At 41.9% G+C, this 17,614-nt stretch overlaps 1 protein-coding gene across 1 annotated transcript in view; it reads left to right on the forward strand.

Moving 5' to 3' along the window:
* LOC131192955 (multiple C2 and transmembrane domain-containing protein 1-like) overlaps nucleotides 1-17,614 on the forward strand; it is a 144,676-nt gene that overhangs the window by 27,012 nt on the left and 100,050 nt on the right. The window contains exons 7-9 of the mRNA XM_058172595.1: nucleotides 51-181; nucleotides 2,967-3,153; nucleotides 9,874-9,967. Of these exons, the coding sequence (XP_058028578.1) occupies nucleotides 51-181; nucleotides 2,967-3,153; nucleotides 9,874-9,967 (412 nt within the window). The remainder of the gene's footprint in view (nucleotides 1-50; nucleotides 182-2,966; nucleotides 3,154-9,873; nucleotides 9,968-17,614) is intronic.

Raw genomic sequence — 17,614 nt, forward strand, 5'->3', positions numbered from 1 at the left:
TTCTTGGAGATAAAATGCATCATAACTCAGAAATATTTTTTTTCCTCTAGATAATGTCAAAAACTTTGAATCCCAAGTGGAGGGAACAATTTGACTTACATCTTTATGAGGAACGAGGTGGAATTATTGATATTACAGTATGGGACAGAGATGCTGGCAAAAAGGATGATTTTATTGGCAGGTTTGTTTAGAAATGACGTATAATATGAGAATGAGCTTTGAAAAAGAGAACATATAATTTTGAATTGCTTGAAGTAAAATTTTAGAATTTAAAAGAAGAAATAACATTTAGAAATCACCTAATTCCGTAGGGAAATGTTTTTTTTAATGTATTGATGGCAGATCATATCAGCTAAAAACCATCCCTTTTCAAAATTATATTTCAAAAGATTTATGGTGCAAGATTAGGGTTCTAGTGTTAATATTTGATAATTAACTCAGTTATTGGCTATACAATACTTTCTATCTATCTAGCATCATATATGTAAGGCAAAATGTCAGCATCAGAAGAACAGAAGATCAGAATGATCTTTGATATAATATGGGCAGCTATAGGTTTTAAATAAATAGATAGCAATAACAATATAGCACCACTTAGAGTTACATACCGCCCCATAGTGCTTTATAGCAATCTCTGGGCAATTTACAATATCAGCATATTTCCCCCAACAATGTGGGTCCTCATTTTACTGACTGGAAGGGTGAGTCAACCTTGAACCCATCAGGATCAAACTCCAGGCTGTGGGCAGTTTGCCTACAATACTACATTCTAACCATTGTGCCACCAGTGCTCCTCAGATAGATGTAGTTCTTGAAGGAAGTATCAGTTTTTTGTTTTGATTTCTAGATAACTTTTAAAATTAAATTGGAGGTAGTTGTTCTTTTTGAATTAGGTAGTCCTACTTTTCTGAAGAACTTACATAACTGATTTTGTGAATTGATTTTGTGAGGTTGTTACTGCAGAAATTGCCACACATTCAAGGTTTTTTGTTTTTCTGTTCTGTTGGTGACAAGTATGTCCCATAGATGTTCTGGTGACTTGGTGTTCACTGTTGTTAAGTTGAAAGTAAGTAATGAAACCAAGGTTAGCTTCATGAGGTTGGAATTCGAGATTTGGGTGTATTTAACTGTGTTCTTGTAAGTTAGCTTTAGCTTTATTTCCTTCCTTATTGCATGTTTTTATTATTTATTATTCCTTTTTTGCACTCTATATTATGTTATTTATCCACTAACTGAATAGCAATTGAGTGTATAAATGAATAAAAGATAAATTCTATTGTGAACTTAACTTGGACCTGGTAGATTGTCAGGTTAAATCAAACAACACTCTTCTATTCCACTTTAAGTGATTTTTGAGGACTAGGATATTCTGTGAATATCAAAGAACAGACTGTAGAACTGAGGTTAGAAGCCTATTGTGGGGCTTGATGTGCTTTGATTTCGGTTTTCTTCAATATATGGAATAGCTAATGCTCTTGCAGAAAGATTTTTTTTCCTTCCTAGCTTTTTTTCCTGAAAGTGAAGTGTCTACTTTTTTTTTTAGATTAGCCTAGTGTTGATCCATTGGATACGATAAGAATTGACCAACCGATCTATTATCTGAGTGTGAGGGCATCAGTGGAGAGAGAGTGACTAATCCAAGGTCACCAGCCAACTTTAATGCCTAAGGCAGGACTGGAACTCATAATCTCCTAGTTTCTAACCTGGTGCCTTAACCACTAGACCAACTGGCTCTTGTTCAGAGGGAAAAATAAACTAAAGAATAAATGCACAATGCATGTAGTTAGCAAACTTTGATATAATTACTAATTTATAAATTCTAAGATTTAACTTTAATCTCATACTGTTGTATGCATAATTTTACCCACTTTAAGCACAGTTGGAAAAGAAGAGGAAGATGTTTCATTCTATCAGTGGTGACCTCTTCCTTTTCAGCATCCTGTTTCATATGTGAACTCATGGCATCTATGTGGTTAAGAGAACTTAGCACAACAAAACTCCCTGTTATGTCTGCCTTCAGAAGAAACTATGAAAAACATACTCAAAGCATTTGATCAAATATCTATTAAAAGTGTCTTTCACGTCATCTTTTGAACTCTTGGTTTGAATCAGCTTAATGCCTCAAGGGCTTTGCCTGACTTTGTTATCTGTGTTGCATGCTTAGATTAGGGTTTTGCCTATTAACAGTTCGTTATCAGCAAGGAATTTGCCACATGAATTGTGCAAAGATAGATCTGCTTCTGCACTCAGCTCCATATCCAAATTATGATGCTCATTTGATACTGATTTCTGGAACACAAAATCTGCTTATCCTTTTCCTTTTTGACTTACTAGGTGCTGGTTGGGAAATACTTCTAAAATTCTGTCTCTTTTCCCATCTCTTCTTATGGCTGGAATGATCCATTTCCATAGGTGGAGAGATACCATTATAAATTGTGATTGTAGAAAAAAATGTTGAGTGTGTAGCCAAACATGTGTTGCACTCTGAACCAAGGTTGGATAGATTTCAGTTATGTCTCTGGTTAAATGCTAACATTATATATATTGAAATCTGACTAATAAGACTTTCAATCACCCTGTTTCTTCCCAAATCAGGATTGCCCTCCTCCCCACTATCTAGAGTATGTGATCATAGGCTGTAATGAAGAGGGGAACTTCATCTTTGCTACTCAGTCAACAAAAGCAATATATTGGATTTCCTGCTATGAATTTTTAAAAGCTATGCAAGGAAGTTAAAGGAACCTTTCATTTCTGGTACTCTGTTTTCTAGCATTTCAACTTCATAGGCAGAAGTATGAGTCTATAAAATATCTGTTTTGCTGAATGATAAAATACATGAATTGGACAACTTTGTTCTGAAAATAAGAAATAAATATAATATGGTTCATTTTGGGTAACTGAGTTCACAGTGTTTCACAGCATTATTGTAAACTTAACAACATGCTAAAGAAAATGTTTGTTTCTAGGTGCCAAGTTGACCTGTCAACTTTAAGCAAAGAGCATACTCATAAGCTAGAGCTGCCTCTGGAAGAAGGCGAAGGGCATCTGATACTGCTGGTTACATTGACTGCTTCAGCTGCGGTCAGCATATCTGACTTCTCAATGAATGCTTTGGAAGATCCAAAGGAACAGAAAGAAATCCTAAAAAGATATGTATGCAACATCTTTTTCTTACTCTTTTTGCATAAGATTATAGTGATAAACAGTGAAATGTAAAAGGAAAAACTTACTTACTTACTTACTTACTTACTTACTTACTTACTTACTTACTTACTTACTTTATACGCTGCCATAATAGTTCTGCTTCCAGTAGCTAACAGTAAAACTATACAATACAGTTTTACCAAATGATAAAATAGGGGATGAGATCCTTCTGGTCACAATTTCTGCCAGTTATAGTATAGTAGTGTGAGAGTCCAAAAGTCAGAGATCTGTTCTTTCTAGATAAATCCTCCATCCAAAAGAATCAGAATGGATAAGAAACCAACCTATAAAGTACTAAAAATTGTTGAAGTCACTATTCTTAGAATATCAATTTAGTATGGCAGCCGTGGTTATCTCTTCTTCCATCAGCCTGTTGCTCACTCTATTAGGACTATTCTGCCTGTTGCTCACTCTATTAGGACTATTAGGACTATATATAGTACTCATCTGTACTCATCTGTACTAACTCTTGTGGGTAGCTTCCTCCAGTTTATGATAATAAAGATTATTTTGTGTGTGTGTGTGTGTATATATATATATATATGTAGGTCTTTGGTTGTTCGGGTTTTCTCCCGTGTAAAATTGGAAATGTCTTGGCAACGTTTCGACGAAGTCTCATTCGTCATCTTCAGGCTTCAGCTTCGTGCTTCTGGGAGCAATGCGTGATCGCATTGCTCCCAGAAGCACGAAGCTGAAGCCTGAAGATGACGAATGAGACTTCATCAAACGCTACAAGACATTTCCAATTTTACACGGAGAAAACCCAACAACCAAAGACCTACATACAAACACCGTGAAAACCTCAGAAAACAAATATATATATATATATATATATATATATATATATATATATATATATATACAGTTCACCATGGAAACAGAAGTTAACAACCAACTTCCCTTCCTAGATGTCTTAGTCTACAAGAAACCCAATGGCTCCCTAGGACACACCATCTACCAGAAGAAAACACACACAAACCGCTATCTGCACGCCACCATCCAGCACAGATCAACTCCGTAGCCAAGACACTCATCTTTAGAACAAAACGCTTAGCTGACGAACAACACCTAAAAACCGAACTACATACCCTCACAAACGTACTAACATCCAATGGATTCCAGAGAAATAAGATTACCAAACTAATCCAAAAAGAACCGCCCACTAAAACCCAAGACAGAGAACAAGAAAACGGCACAGCCCTCCTCCCATATATAAAAGGCACCACAGACAGAATCAGCAAGATCCTCCACAAACATAACATCAAGACAGCATTCTGCACAAACCAAAAAATATCCACCATCCTAAGAAACCCCAAAGACAAAATTGAGTTAGAAAATCAAGGAGTATATGAAATCCCATGCACCGCCTGCCCCACCACATACATCGGACAAACCAACAGAAGAATAAGTGCACGCATTGAAGAACACAAGAACTCAGTCAAAAAAGAGGAACCAACTTCTTCCCTGGTCCAACACCTTAAAGTCACAGGACACGATATTGACTTTAAAAAGACCAGAACCATCGCCAAAACTGAACACTTTAACAACAGAATAATCAGAGAAGCCATCGAGATAGAAAAACGCCCACACAGCATGAACAAACGAGATGATACCTCCCGCCTACCAGCCATTTGGAAACCCGCCCTTATTGACAAACGAGTCCTTAACACGAGGAATGACACCAGACCCACACTCACGAGGTCCACACAGGATGTCACCACCACACATCCACCCAGAAAGCAGACCCAAACCCACACTGATCAGGAAGCACGACCAAGGACCAGAAGCCAGACCGCAGCTGCAACATTAGCCATTTCAAACCCCTCCAATCCATACATGCAGCAGACTGACACCCACTACGAAGATGTAGCACGACCACGAACACGAAGCCAAACAGCGGCAGTGCAGCTCACCAGCTCAAATCCCCCTGCAACTCAGACTAATCTGAGCACAACCAAGCCCCCACCCAAACAGGACACACCCCCAGCCAATCAGAGCACAGCCAAGCTCCCACCCAATCAGTTCAAACCCCCACTAGCAGTTAAAAAGGAAGAAACAGCTGCAATCACACATTGCTCCCAGAAGCACGAAGCTGAAGCCTGAAGATGACGAATGAGACTTCGTCGAAACGTCGCCAAGACACTTCCAATTTTACGCAGGAGAAAACCCGAATAACCAAAGACCTACATGCAAACACCCGCGAAAACCTCAGAAAATATATATATATATATATATATATATATATGTATGTATGTATGTATGTATGTATGTATGTATGTATGCATGCATATATTTTCTGAATAACCCGAATAACCAAAGACCTACATATATGTGTGTGTGTGTGTGTGTGTGTGTGTGTGTGTGTGTGTGTGTTTAAATGTAGTTTTACTTGATTTTATTTTTTCACTGAAATGTTAACTTCTTGTTATAATTAAGATATTTCCTAACTGACTTTGCCAACAAGTAATGTCCTTAAGTAGCCGAAGAATTGAATTTTATAAATTCTTTGTGTTATTTAAAACAAAGTCCTTCTTTTAGGGATTTGTTCTATTAGAATCAGATGTTTTGAGTAGGTTAGAAATCTAACATAAAGAAATAATAAGGATACTGAATGTTTAAAATCTGGATTGAACATTTTGAAAAATATTCTGTCCTTGTATCATAGAAGCAATTGTGTAGTTTTAGTAAAGGAACAGCAAGGGGAGCTCTTACTCCAGTTTTTTGAATATTGGATTCACTAAAACTGACTTACTAAACACAAAGAAGAAAGAAAAAAAGCTATCTCCCCTAAAATTACAAAGCTTTTATTGTATAGGTCTGCCAGGTGTTTAGAAGTTATCTCTAGACACTGTGCATTAAGTTAAACTCTGACTAACAGAGGACTGTTTAATTTTTTTTGTTTTGTTTTAAAATATTCCTATTCTATGGTTGACATCCTCTCAATAAGTGAATTTAATAAAGATGTACCTTATCAGGCTGTGCAGATAATATGAAGTGCTAGTACTATTGCGGTACAATATTCTTCAAACAGATTAGCAGGATGTGTGCTTCAGCAAATTTATTCTATCTATCTCCACTGAATCAGCTGCCTGCAAGTACTTGTACACATCATACACCAATAGTATTACCATAAACACAATTTAATAGAGGTGACTTAGTAAGGCTAACCATTATATTTTTAAAATCAAGAAATGTACTAAATCATCTGCAAATGTAGGATTATCAATATTATTTCAGATTTTTGAGTCAACTAAGGCAAGCTGGTCTGTCAGAGTATATCTTGGGAGATAAATGCATTTCTCAAATATTAATTTTAATGAAATATGCATTTTGGAATCCAGTATACCAGAAAAATATGAAGCAAAGGATGTTCATTGTTCTGACTATCTTTTAATAATAAACAAATAACCAGTAAATCACAACTTTTGAACTTACATCTTTTCCCCCAATTTTTTTATTAGTTTAAGCAAATTTTAATAGAGAATAGCAGCATCAATAAAAAAAAGTATGACATTAAAAATCTGATTTCCAGTATGTTTATTTCAGACATTAAATTGTTGTTACTTGGTTGGCTGGATAACTTGGTTCATCAACATGAGCCACACATAGCTGCAATAATCCTGGATAAATAACAGCATCATAGTATACCGGATATGGAAATGGCTACATATTTTTGTAGCAAATCTTTATCCCTACATATTTTACAGGAAATCTTCAATATTAGTGTTGTTATCCTTCACTAAATCTGTAGTAAATATTACTGGGTAACTGACATATTCATGATCTTTTTTACTCTAAAATTATTTATAAAGTTTTCTTTTTAAAGTATTGAGAAGGCGGTCTTTCTATTTAAAAATGTGTTTTGCCCTATTTTTGAGACTGAAAAGAGTAAATGCACTGACCCTGCCATCAGATCAAATAGTCTTGGGAAATGACTCTATTACTGTCATTTAACCATTTGTAGCAGAACATCAGAGCCCTACAAATTAAAGAGGCATTACTGTTTGAACCATTTTATCACAATTGTATGAAAAGATTAATTCCTTTTGGGATGGGAGGAGGGCCGTAATGGGTAGCAGACCAAAAGAAAGATTCTATGACCTTTTCAGAACGGGTATGCTGAACCCCTGCTCCCCCTTGTCACAGTTTAAAAACCAGAGAAGCTAGTTTAGTGAAGAAGTTGTTAGCATTCCATTTTTATTATGACATTTCACAGTCATCCGATTTAATGTCCCTTGACCGGATTGTCCACCGTGAGACGATGGGGCTTGAAATGTTATTTAGAGCATTGATAAAAGGTGAGCAGTTATAAGATGACAGCGAGTCATAAGGCTGGTGGTGTGACATTAATTTTCTCCATAACAGAGATGGAATAAGACGTCATGGTGACAAGCTGTCAATCAGTGCTGGCCCCTCAGTGTATCTTGATGCCATAGGATGGGGTATTGGTTCTCCCATAATAGAGCTGAACTGAGATGCTCTCGCTGACAGCTGCTGCAGCTATACAGAAAATATATTATACTGCCTTTCATTAAAAAAATAAAGAGGACTCATCTCCAGAGCATTTCAATCTTTTCCCATCTATTGAGGGCTGAAAGGATTCACAGCAAATCATAGATTTCTGTGCTATGGAAATTTGAAGCCTCCAATACCATCTGGGTTTTGAGGCCTCCAACAGTCTTCATAAATAAGAAGACTGATAATCATCTCATAAATCATTACTTTAAGTTGCATGTTTAAAGTAATGTATTAAAGTCATTTGCTTTTCACAAAATCCTACAATAATCTGCAGTGTGTCATTGGCTGAAATTGTCAGAAACGCAGTAAATTGCACTAAATCAGCTGACTAGCAAAATCTAAAAGTTCAAACTATAATTATCCCACTGGCAAATAATAGTGGGCAAAATATTGCCAGGTTTTTTTTTAAATGAATGGAATCCGCATACAGGTGAAAAGGTTGACTTTTGCTTTTGTTCTGTGTTAACAGGAAATGCAAAACAAATTCAATTTCAAAACAACAAAAAAGACTTTTAATTTCACCATGTCTTCCTTGTTCAACATAGCATGGAACTGGAAAATATCGGTATTAAAATACCAGGATTGACAAAAAAAGGTCCCCAGACATTTTTGAGAACTATAATAAATGATAAATAATGACAAATAACATTTTTCTGTTGCTTTCTTTAAGACCTAGTTTCAAAACAAATCAAGGGAAAAAAAGAAAGGTAGAGGGGGAGGTTGTCTCTCTGATTAAGCAAATTTCTAATCGGCAAATACTATGAAATTAAAAGTTAACAGATATAGTATTAGTGATCTTATAGAATGCTAGAGATATGTGAAGATTGATGTGCTATATAAACTACAATGCTGAACATTGTCTCTCGTCTCTGAGATATATATTACGGGCTTTGTGTCTCATTCTTATTTATAAATGGGTCTGTCTAATACATGGTTAAGATTTCAGCTTTTTCAAGCAGAAAACATTTTTGTTAAACAGAATATGATTGAGAATTTAAATTTTGCATCATAATGGAAAAGAGCATTAATTCAGACGTTTGTTAAAATCCAGGTTTGCTACTTTAATGGGATTTAACCTGTCAAAATGTTTAGAAATTCATTCTTTACTTGCTGTTTCCTGATTTTTTAAAAATAAATACTATTTTTAAAAGATAACACTTTTATAAAATATTTTAATTATACTGTATAAACTAACTATTATATAGTAGTAATTATAAAACTATATAAAACTATAATTTTATACCATAATATAGGAAATTTGAACACATGCTGTGTTTATGCAATTAAAACTTATAAACTAAACTTATAAACAAATTAAAATAATTGCTATTTTGTGAATAATATGAGGAAGCTGTAGGGAATAAAGCTAAATAGTATAGAAATATGTACTGCTACTATAAAAGTATGTATGCATACTTTTAGTTTTCTTACAGATAACTCATAGAAACACTCCAGTTTCTAAATTATTTCTCAAGAACCTGCAAAATCTCTGGTTTGTAGAATAGAAATACCTTATGATCAAGGTGTCATCATTTAATATAATTATGGGGCACTATTCCAATTAAATAATGATTTAAAATAAACAACACATATTAAATATCTTTTAAAATTAGACTTGTTAAATTATGTATTTGGGATAGAACTGAATATTTTCTCTACTGAATGTCAACTAATGTTAAGGAATAAAAGTGTTATAGCAGGAACCAGTGGTTTCCATGCCAATGGGTACTAGATGAGCATAGTTCAGATGCCTTCCAAGGCTATCAAGAGATCAGTCAAATACCCGCTGACTCAGGAAAATTGGAGGAAAAAAAGCATAGAAATTCAATCCAGGATCCATACATACAATATATAAAAGCTTTGACATCTGTGTACTGCAGTGGAAACATATCTATATTCTTTCTTTTTGTCTACAATTAAGACTAATCCTGTGAAGCTCTGTCCATGAGCCTTCTGCCAAGTAAGCCAGTTCCAGAATAAAGTGTTGAGTCAGATCTAAGTGCAGCTTCACAGTTAGTATATGATAGAAACCTATGTGGTGTAAGCCATCAGGACAACTTAGAACATTTAAGAGGGAATGAATGGTCTCCTCATATTTTGCCTTTTTTATGACTTCAGTGTAATTTCCTAAATTTTGTGTATTATTTCTAGACCCTAATGCAGATCTTTCAAAACATAAAGGATGTGGGATTTCTCCAGGTAAAGGTCATCAGAGCAGAAGGTTTGATGGCAGCTGATGTTACAGGCAAGAACTATTTCCATTTTTATGCTAATCAGTAACCACTGACTAATTTTATAAAGTTATACTTTACAAAACCAACAGTATAGCAAATAAAAAACAGAAGTTTGCTAGGATTCTTTTCTATTCTTGCTTAATGGTGAATTCTGTTACATCTTTTAAAAAACATTTTGCAAATAAATTTATATCTGGGCTTTTGAGAACCCAAATTCTTACTTGACAGAAAAGGTAAAACGAAGCAATCACATGGCTGCCAAAATATTTTTTTCTGAGAGCCTTCAATGAATTACTCTATGTACAACATAATTACATGAAATGAGTTATATCTTTATCAGGCCTCCACCTCCACGTCCCTTCCTGCCTTTGGGGACCAAAGCCCTCCGGGTCCAGGACGATATCCGTTCTCTTTCTCAAAATGTCTCCTCCATTTACCTAGCTGTCCAGTCCCTCCATCACCTGGGATTGGATCACCCGCTGTACTACTTCCTTCCTGGTGACTCATTAGTCATGAAATCCTAGATGGTCCCCTGGCTGAACATGGGAAAGAACCCTTCCTCGTCCTTCCCATGATCCATACAGCTGTCAAAGTTGCTGGTATTTGCACCTGGATTCACCTCAGCCATCCCAAGTCCTCTGATCCTTCTGAGGACAGTAGCCTGTGGTGCTGAGGATGACCTTGGGCTGAAGCTTTCGTTTAAACAACATCACCCTTCAGTCGCATGCTAAAACATCAAAGGAGTCACTGGTTTACTAACAGCCACTGAGTGATTTGCCATAAGCACTCTATCTTTTTCCACCATGTGACTTGGCATACAAAAGGGGGCCCAGGAAGGTATAGTGAGAGAAGCAAACTTTGAGGCTCATAGAAAGTCAGTCTGTAAGGAAGATCTTCCAGCAGAACACCACCCAGTACAACTGGGCCATGTGAAAACTTTGGAACATGAAGACACCACCCCACCCCAACACAAATGGAAGGACAACAAACAGCCTCAGTGGCCATCTTTGGGGTTTGGAGTACCAACACACATATTCATAATATCCAGACCTGAGCAAAACAGTTAAAAATTACTAGTTGTGGATCTGTGCACACATACTCCCAACTGGCACTCAGGGGCTGTTCATGGAAGCAACCCCATTGGAAGCCTAGGTATACTAAATCATAGATGTTACTGATAGTTGGAAGATAATTGAAAGATGCCCGTTCTCCATAATAAAGAACAAATCATTGCAAAGTTAGGGCTCGTATCCAGCACAGAGCAGAGGCTTGCCTCCAACCTTTTAATTCTTCCTCCAAATACAGTTGGTATGTATGCATGGTGCACCATCACCTGGAAAGTCAACCACACCTAATGGGAGTTGGTGGATAAGTTCAATCAGGCTTTTGGCATTAATATCAGTGAGGATCACAATCCATTTGTCCTGTACAGCCTATATGAGGCAATGTCAGCCTGAGCTCATATGGACCCCATTATGATGGAGGCTCCATCAAGTGAAGGATATTTCATAGCAAGTGATTCAAAATTGCCAGGCCTTGGATGTTGTCCTTGCTACCAAGGGAGGTCTCTGTACATTAATTCACCCCCATTGTTGCAATTACATCTCTCTATGCTGACTTGATAATTTGAAATCACACATCTATCTCATGGAAAAGGAGATACAGAACAGAGAAGAGGCTCTGGACTGGCTTCTTGGCTTACTAGTTGGCTACCTGGCTGTGGTTGGCTCTGGGAGATTTTTCGGGTTATCCTTTTTGTCATCTTCCTAATATTCTTCTGCTGTTGCATACATTGTCTTCCTCTTATCATGTCTGCCTGCCCTAACATCTGTCCCATGAGACATCAGAAATGTGGCTCATATGCCGTCTCTGCTTATCCTGTCTTTGCTGGTCATACTTCTGTGTACTGGTCAAAATATGAAAGGAGGATTTATGTTGACCAGGATTGTGATAAATCTGATGATTGGTTAAAAGGTTCTTATGTTGAAATGGCAGAAATAAAGTTTAGGACTTAGCTGGCCCTTTGCATTGTGGAAAGTTTCATAAGAAACCAAAAGCTTGTGAGCTAAGCACATGATAAAACCACAAGAGATATGCACAGGTATTTTTGTAACTGCTGTATCTTATGTACTATATGCCCACTTCCTGTTATATAACTAATAGAAAGCCATCAAGAAATAAGTCTGTATACCGTATATACTCGAGTATAAGCCGATCCGAATATAAGCCGAGGTACCTAATTTTACCACAAAAACTGGGAAAAACTATTGACTCGAGTATAAGCCGAGGGTGGGAAATGAGGCAGCTACTGGTCAATGTAAAAAATAAAGATAGAGCCAAGTAAAATAACATGAATATTTATTTGAACGAAAAACAATAAAAGTGCAAAAGGGGGTCCCCAAAAAGAATATGGTATCAAAAATACAGTATCTTTAAAAGTAACAGCAACCAAGCTAACGAGAGCTAAAATCCCTCAAAACTGGAGTTCTCCTCCTCATCATCTGTTTGTCCAAACAGAGCTTCAGCTACTTCAGCTTCTGTGATGTTATCCGCGTATCGTTGTCGTCATCACTGAGTTCACAGTCGTCATCATCACTGCTGTCACTCTCATACAATGCGCTGTCTTCACTGCCATCCATAGCATTACTAATGCCACATTTCTTGAAGGCACGTTGCACCATGTCCTCTGGAATATCTTCCCATGCATCACGAACCCACTGTGCTATTAGTTCTATGTCTGGCTTTCTCAGATTTCCAACTTTTGTCAGACGAGCTTGACCAGATGTCATCCATTCATGCCACATCCTTCGCACATGGTCCTTGAAAGGTTTATTTAAACTGACATCTAGGGGCTGCAATACAGATGTAAGCCCACCTGGAATAACGGCCAAAGTGACTTGAGATGACTTTGCCAATTTTTATGTCATCAGATGTGTGGGCTCTGAACATATCCCAAACTAACAGTGATCTTCTAGTCCAGTCCCCACTCCTCAAGCAAGAGATCCTATACTGTTTCAGACAAAGGATTGTCCAGTCTGTTCTTTAAAAACCCTCCAGGAATGAAGTGTCCAATAAGGTTCAAATTGCAAGTACCGGTAGTCCTCAATTTAAGACTGCAATTGAGCCCAAAACATTGTTTTGTTATTTTTCCCTAACCGTGTATGTATCCCCTGCCCCCATTTCGTCAGGCTGCCATCAAAGCGAAGCACGGCTGAATATTATTATTATTATTATTATTATTATTATTATTATTATTATTATTATTATTATTATCATTATCATTATCATTATCATCATCATCATCATCATCATTATTATTATTATTATTATCATTATTATCATTATTATCATCATCATTATTATTATTATTATTATTATTATTATTATCATTATCATTATTATCATTATCATCATCATCATTATTATTATTATTATTATCATTATCATTATTATCATTATCATCATTATTATTATTATTATTATTATTATTATTATTATCATTATCATTATTATCATTATCATCATCATTATTATTATTATTATCATTATTATTATTATTATTATATGATGATGATGATTTTTTTGCATTGGACAGAGCGAGCTTCAGTTTACCAAACTTTGTATCTTTTAATGAAACGTGTTAGTCTGGAAGGGACTGTTTGAACTCACAAAACACTTGCAACTTTTAGTTCCGTGCTGAGGATTTTTGGAAAGCAGCCCAGCAATATTTATTTATTGCTCGGACTGCTCTTATTTTCACTCCCCCTTTTCTTTTCTTTTCCTTCCCTCCCTCCCTCCTTCTCTGCCTCTCTTTCGTCCCCCACCTCCCGGGATCCTTGCGGGTCGAAGGTTCTGCCCTGCCTTACACCAGCCGCCCACCTATGCCAAGGTCTCCCTGGCTCTTTCGCTCTCTGTAAGCAGCGGCTTCTCGGCAGCGTCGCCCCCCTCCCCTCCATGGATCGGCTCCTTCCCCAGCACTGAAGGCATCCTTAGGAATACACCTCCACCTCCAGGAAAATAAAAAGAGGCAGAGAAGGTAAATCGCCCGCCCCGTTCGGAAAGGAAGGGGAGAGGACTCCAATGGAAGAAGGGAGAGGAGAATTACCAATAACAAACACAAAGCGCTGGGTTAGAGGTGCCTTGTCATGTACAAGGAGATCAGAGAGGCAACCACCATGAAACAATAATCAGACTCAAAGCAGGCTGCTTATTTGCCATTTGCTCTGGGTAGAACGGGTTTTTAAAAAATTGGTTTGGAGAAGGAAAGCTAATTTGCTGATCTGCGCGAGGTCGGTTTCTTTTGCCTCCTTCTTCTTCCTCCTCCTTCTTCCCACCTAGCTTGCAATGCCCCATCTCTCCTCCTCCTCCTCCTCCTGCCCCCTCTCGGGAGAAATTGTTTGTTCTTGCCGTATTTCTCCGCTTTCCAAGAGGCTTTTCTTTTCACCTCTTTCTCCCCACCTCCCCAATTTCCATAGGGAAAAAAACCCTAGGAAAACTTGGCAAAAATAAAATAAAATAAAAAGTACTGAGTGCAAATGTTTTTTTATACTGTAGTTGGAGTTTTCCACGTTTCTTTCACATTCAAGGCAGCATTCTCCCCCATCCTCGCTGCTTTTCCAAAACATGCTTTGAAACCTTTGCATTTTATTGGGATGTATTAGTGACAACGCCCCTCCGCCCCTCCGAGGCGAGAGGAGGGCAGTAAGAGGAGGCGAGTGACAAACAAATAAAGAGAGTTCTTCTGCCCCTTGGCGTTTGACACACTCGCCGTCCTCTCCAGCGAAATTGAGTGCGGCGGCAGTGGGGGTGGGTGGGTGGGTGGGGAGGCCGCCGTGAAGTGCCGGCTGGGGAGCCGGGATTGAAGTGCCGGCATGCTTTGCCAGCTCGGCCGGCTCGTTTTGGGCGGCGGCTGGCCTCGGCGTTTTCTTCCGCCGCTTTTTGATGGCGGCGGCGGCGGTGGTCGGCGGAGGGGGCGTTCGACATTTTCGCCCCCCTCTCACTCGTCCTCCTCTTGCCCGCGGTGGGGGCGGAGGCGTTGTCACCTCGCCCTCCTCTCCGGCGGTGAGTGCGGCGGCAGGGGAGGCCGCCGTGAAGTGCCGGCTGGGGGCCAGGAGCCAATCCCGGGCTCCCCAGCCGGCACTTCACGGCGGCCTCCCACCCACCCCACTGCCGCCGCACTCAATTTCGGCTTTCGAAGGCGGTGACAAACGCCAAGGCGAAGAACTCTGTTGTTTGTCACTCTCGCCCAGCGGAGGCGTTGTCACCTCGCCCTCCTCTCCGGCGGTGAGTGCGGCGGCAGGGGAGGCCGCCGTGAAGTGCGGCTGGGGGCCGGGATTGGCTCGGGCTCCCCAGCCGGCACTTCACGGCGGCCTCCCACCCACCCACCCACCCCACTGCCGCCGCACTCAATTTCGGCTTTCGAAGGCGGTGACAACGCCTCCGCCCCTCCGAGGCGAGAGGAGGCGAGTGACAAACAAATAAAGAGTTCTTCTGCCCCTTGGCGTTGTCACCCTCGCCCTCCTCTCCGGCGAAATTGAGTGCGGCGGCGGTGGGGGTGGGTGGGGAGGCCGCCGTGAAGTGCCGGCTGGGGAGCCGGGATTGGCTCGGGCTCCCCAGCGGCCTCCCACCCACCCACCCCACTGCCGCCGCACTCAATTTCGGCTTTCGGAGGCGGTGACAAACGCCAAGGCGAGAAGAACTCTGTTGTTTGTCACTCTCGCCCTCCTCTCCGGCCGAAATTGAGTGCGGCGGCGGCAGGGGAGGCCGCGTGAAGTGCCGGCTGGGGAGCCGGGATTGGCTCGGGCTCCCCAGCCGGCACTTCACGGCGGCCTCCCACCCACCCACCCCACTGCCGCCGCACTCAATTTCGGCTGGAGAGGAGGGCGAGTGACAACGCCTCCGCCCCACCGCGGGCAAGAGGAGGGCGAGTGAGAGGGCGAAAATGTCGACGCCCCTCCGCCCCGCCCCTCCGCCCCACCGCGGGCAAGAGGAGGGCGAGTGAGAGGAGGCGAGTGACAAACAAATAAAGAGTTCTTCTGCCCTTGGCGTTGTCACCTCGCCCTCCTCTCCAGCGAAATTGAGTGCGGGCGGCGGTGGGGGTGGGTGGGTGGGTGGGGAGGCCGCCGTGAAGTGCCGGCTGGGGAGCCGGGATTGAAGTGCCGGCATGCTTTGCCAGCTCGGCCGGCTCGTTTTGGGCGGCTGGCCTCGGCGTTTTCTTCCGCCGCTTTTGATGGCGGCGGCGGTGGTCGGCGGAGGGGGCGTTCGACATTTTCGCCCCCCTCTCCCTCGTCCTCCTCTTGCCCGCGGTGGGGGCGGGGGGGGCGGTTGTCACTCTCGCCCTCCTCTCCGGCGGTGAGTGCGGCGGCAGGGGAGGCCGCCGTGAAGTGCGGCTGGGGGCCAGGGCCAATCCGGGCTCCCCAGCCGGCACTTCACGGCGGCCTCCCACCCACCCCACTGCCGCCGCACTCAATTTCGGCTTTCGAAGGCGGTGACAAACGCCAAGCGAAGAACTCTGTTGTTTGTCACTCTCGCCCAGCGGAGGCGTTGTCACCTCGCCCTCCTCTCCGGCGAAATTGAGTGCGGCGGCAGGGGAGGCCGCCGTGAAGTGCGGCTGGGGGCCGGGATTGGCTCCCGGGCTCCCCAGCCGGCACTTCACGGCGGCCTCCCACCCACCCCACTGCCGCCGCACTCAATTTCGGCTTTCGAAGGCGGTGACAACGCCTCCGCCTCCGAGGGCGAGTGACAAACAAATAAAGAGTTCTTCTGCCCTTGGCGTTGTCACCCTCGCCCTCCTCTCCGGCGAAATTGAGTGCGGGCGGCGGTGGGGGTGGGGAGGCCGCCGTGAAGTGCCGGCTGGGGGCCGGGATTGGCTCCCGGGCTCCCCAGCCGGCACTTCACGGCGGCCTCCCACCCACCCCACTGCCGCCGCACTCAATTTCGGCTTTCGAAGGCGGTGACAAACGCCAAGGCGAAGAACTCTGTTGTTGTCACCCTCGCCCTCCTCTCCGGCGAAATTGAGTGCGGCGGCAGGAGGCCGCCGTGAAGTGCGGCTGGGGGCCGGGATTGGCTCCCGGGCTCCCCAGCCGGCACTTCACGGCGGCCTCCCACCCACCCCACTGCCGCCGCACTCAATTTCGGCTTTCGAAGGCGGTGACAACGCCCCTCCGCCCCACCGCGGGCAGAGGAGGGCGAGTGAGAGGGCGAAAATGTCGACGCCCCTCCGCCCCGCCCCTCCGCCGACCACCGCCGCCGCCGCCATCAAAAGCGGCGGAAGCGCCGAGGCCAGCCGCCGCCCCAAAACGAGCCGGCCGAGCTGGCAAAGCATGCCGGCAGCATTTGGGCTCGTCCTGCCGGCCCAGCTGTTCCCGAGGGCAAAAAACCCTCTCCCTGGGTCGGCTCTGCAAGGGTAGACTCGAGTATAAGCCGAGGGGGCGTTTTTCAGCACAAAAAACGTGCCGAAAAACTCGGCTTATACTCGAGTATATACGGTATACTTTATTCAAACTGCATTCAGGGTTTTTCCAAACTTATGGGAGGTCCCATTTTTGTTCAGCTGAATAAACACTTATTTTTGAAAGAGAGATAACCTAGTCTCTGTCTCTGCACTCTGATTTGTGCTTGACAACACCATGCTAGCTGTAAGTATGAGGGCTGGCTGT

Source organism: Ahaetulla prasina, chromosome 2, assembly GCF_028640845.1.
Source record: "Ahaetulla prasina isolate Xishuangbanna chromosome 2, ASM2864084v1, whole genome shotgun sequence".
In the NCBI taxonomy this organism is placed as follows: Eukaryota; Metazoa; Chordata; class Lepidosauria; order Squamata; family Colubridae; genus Ahaetulla; species Ahaetulla prasina.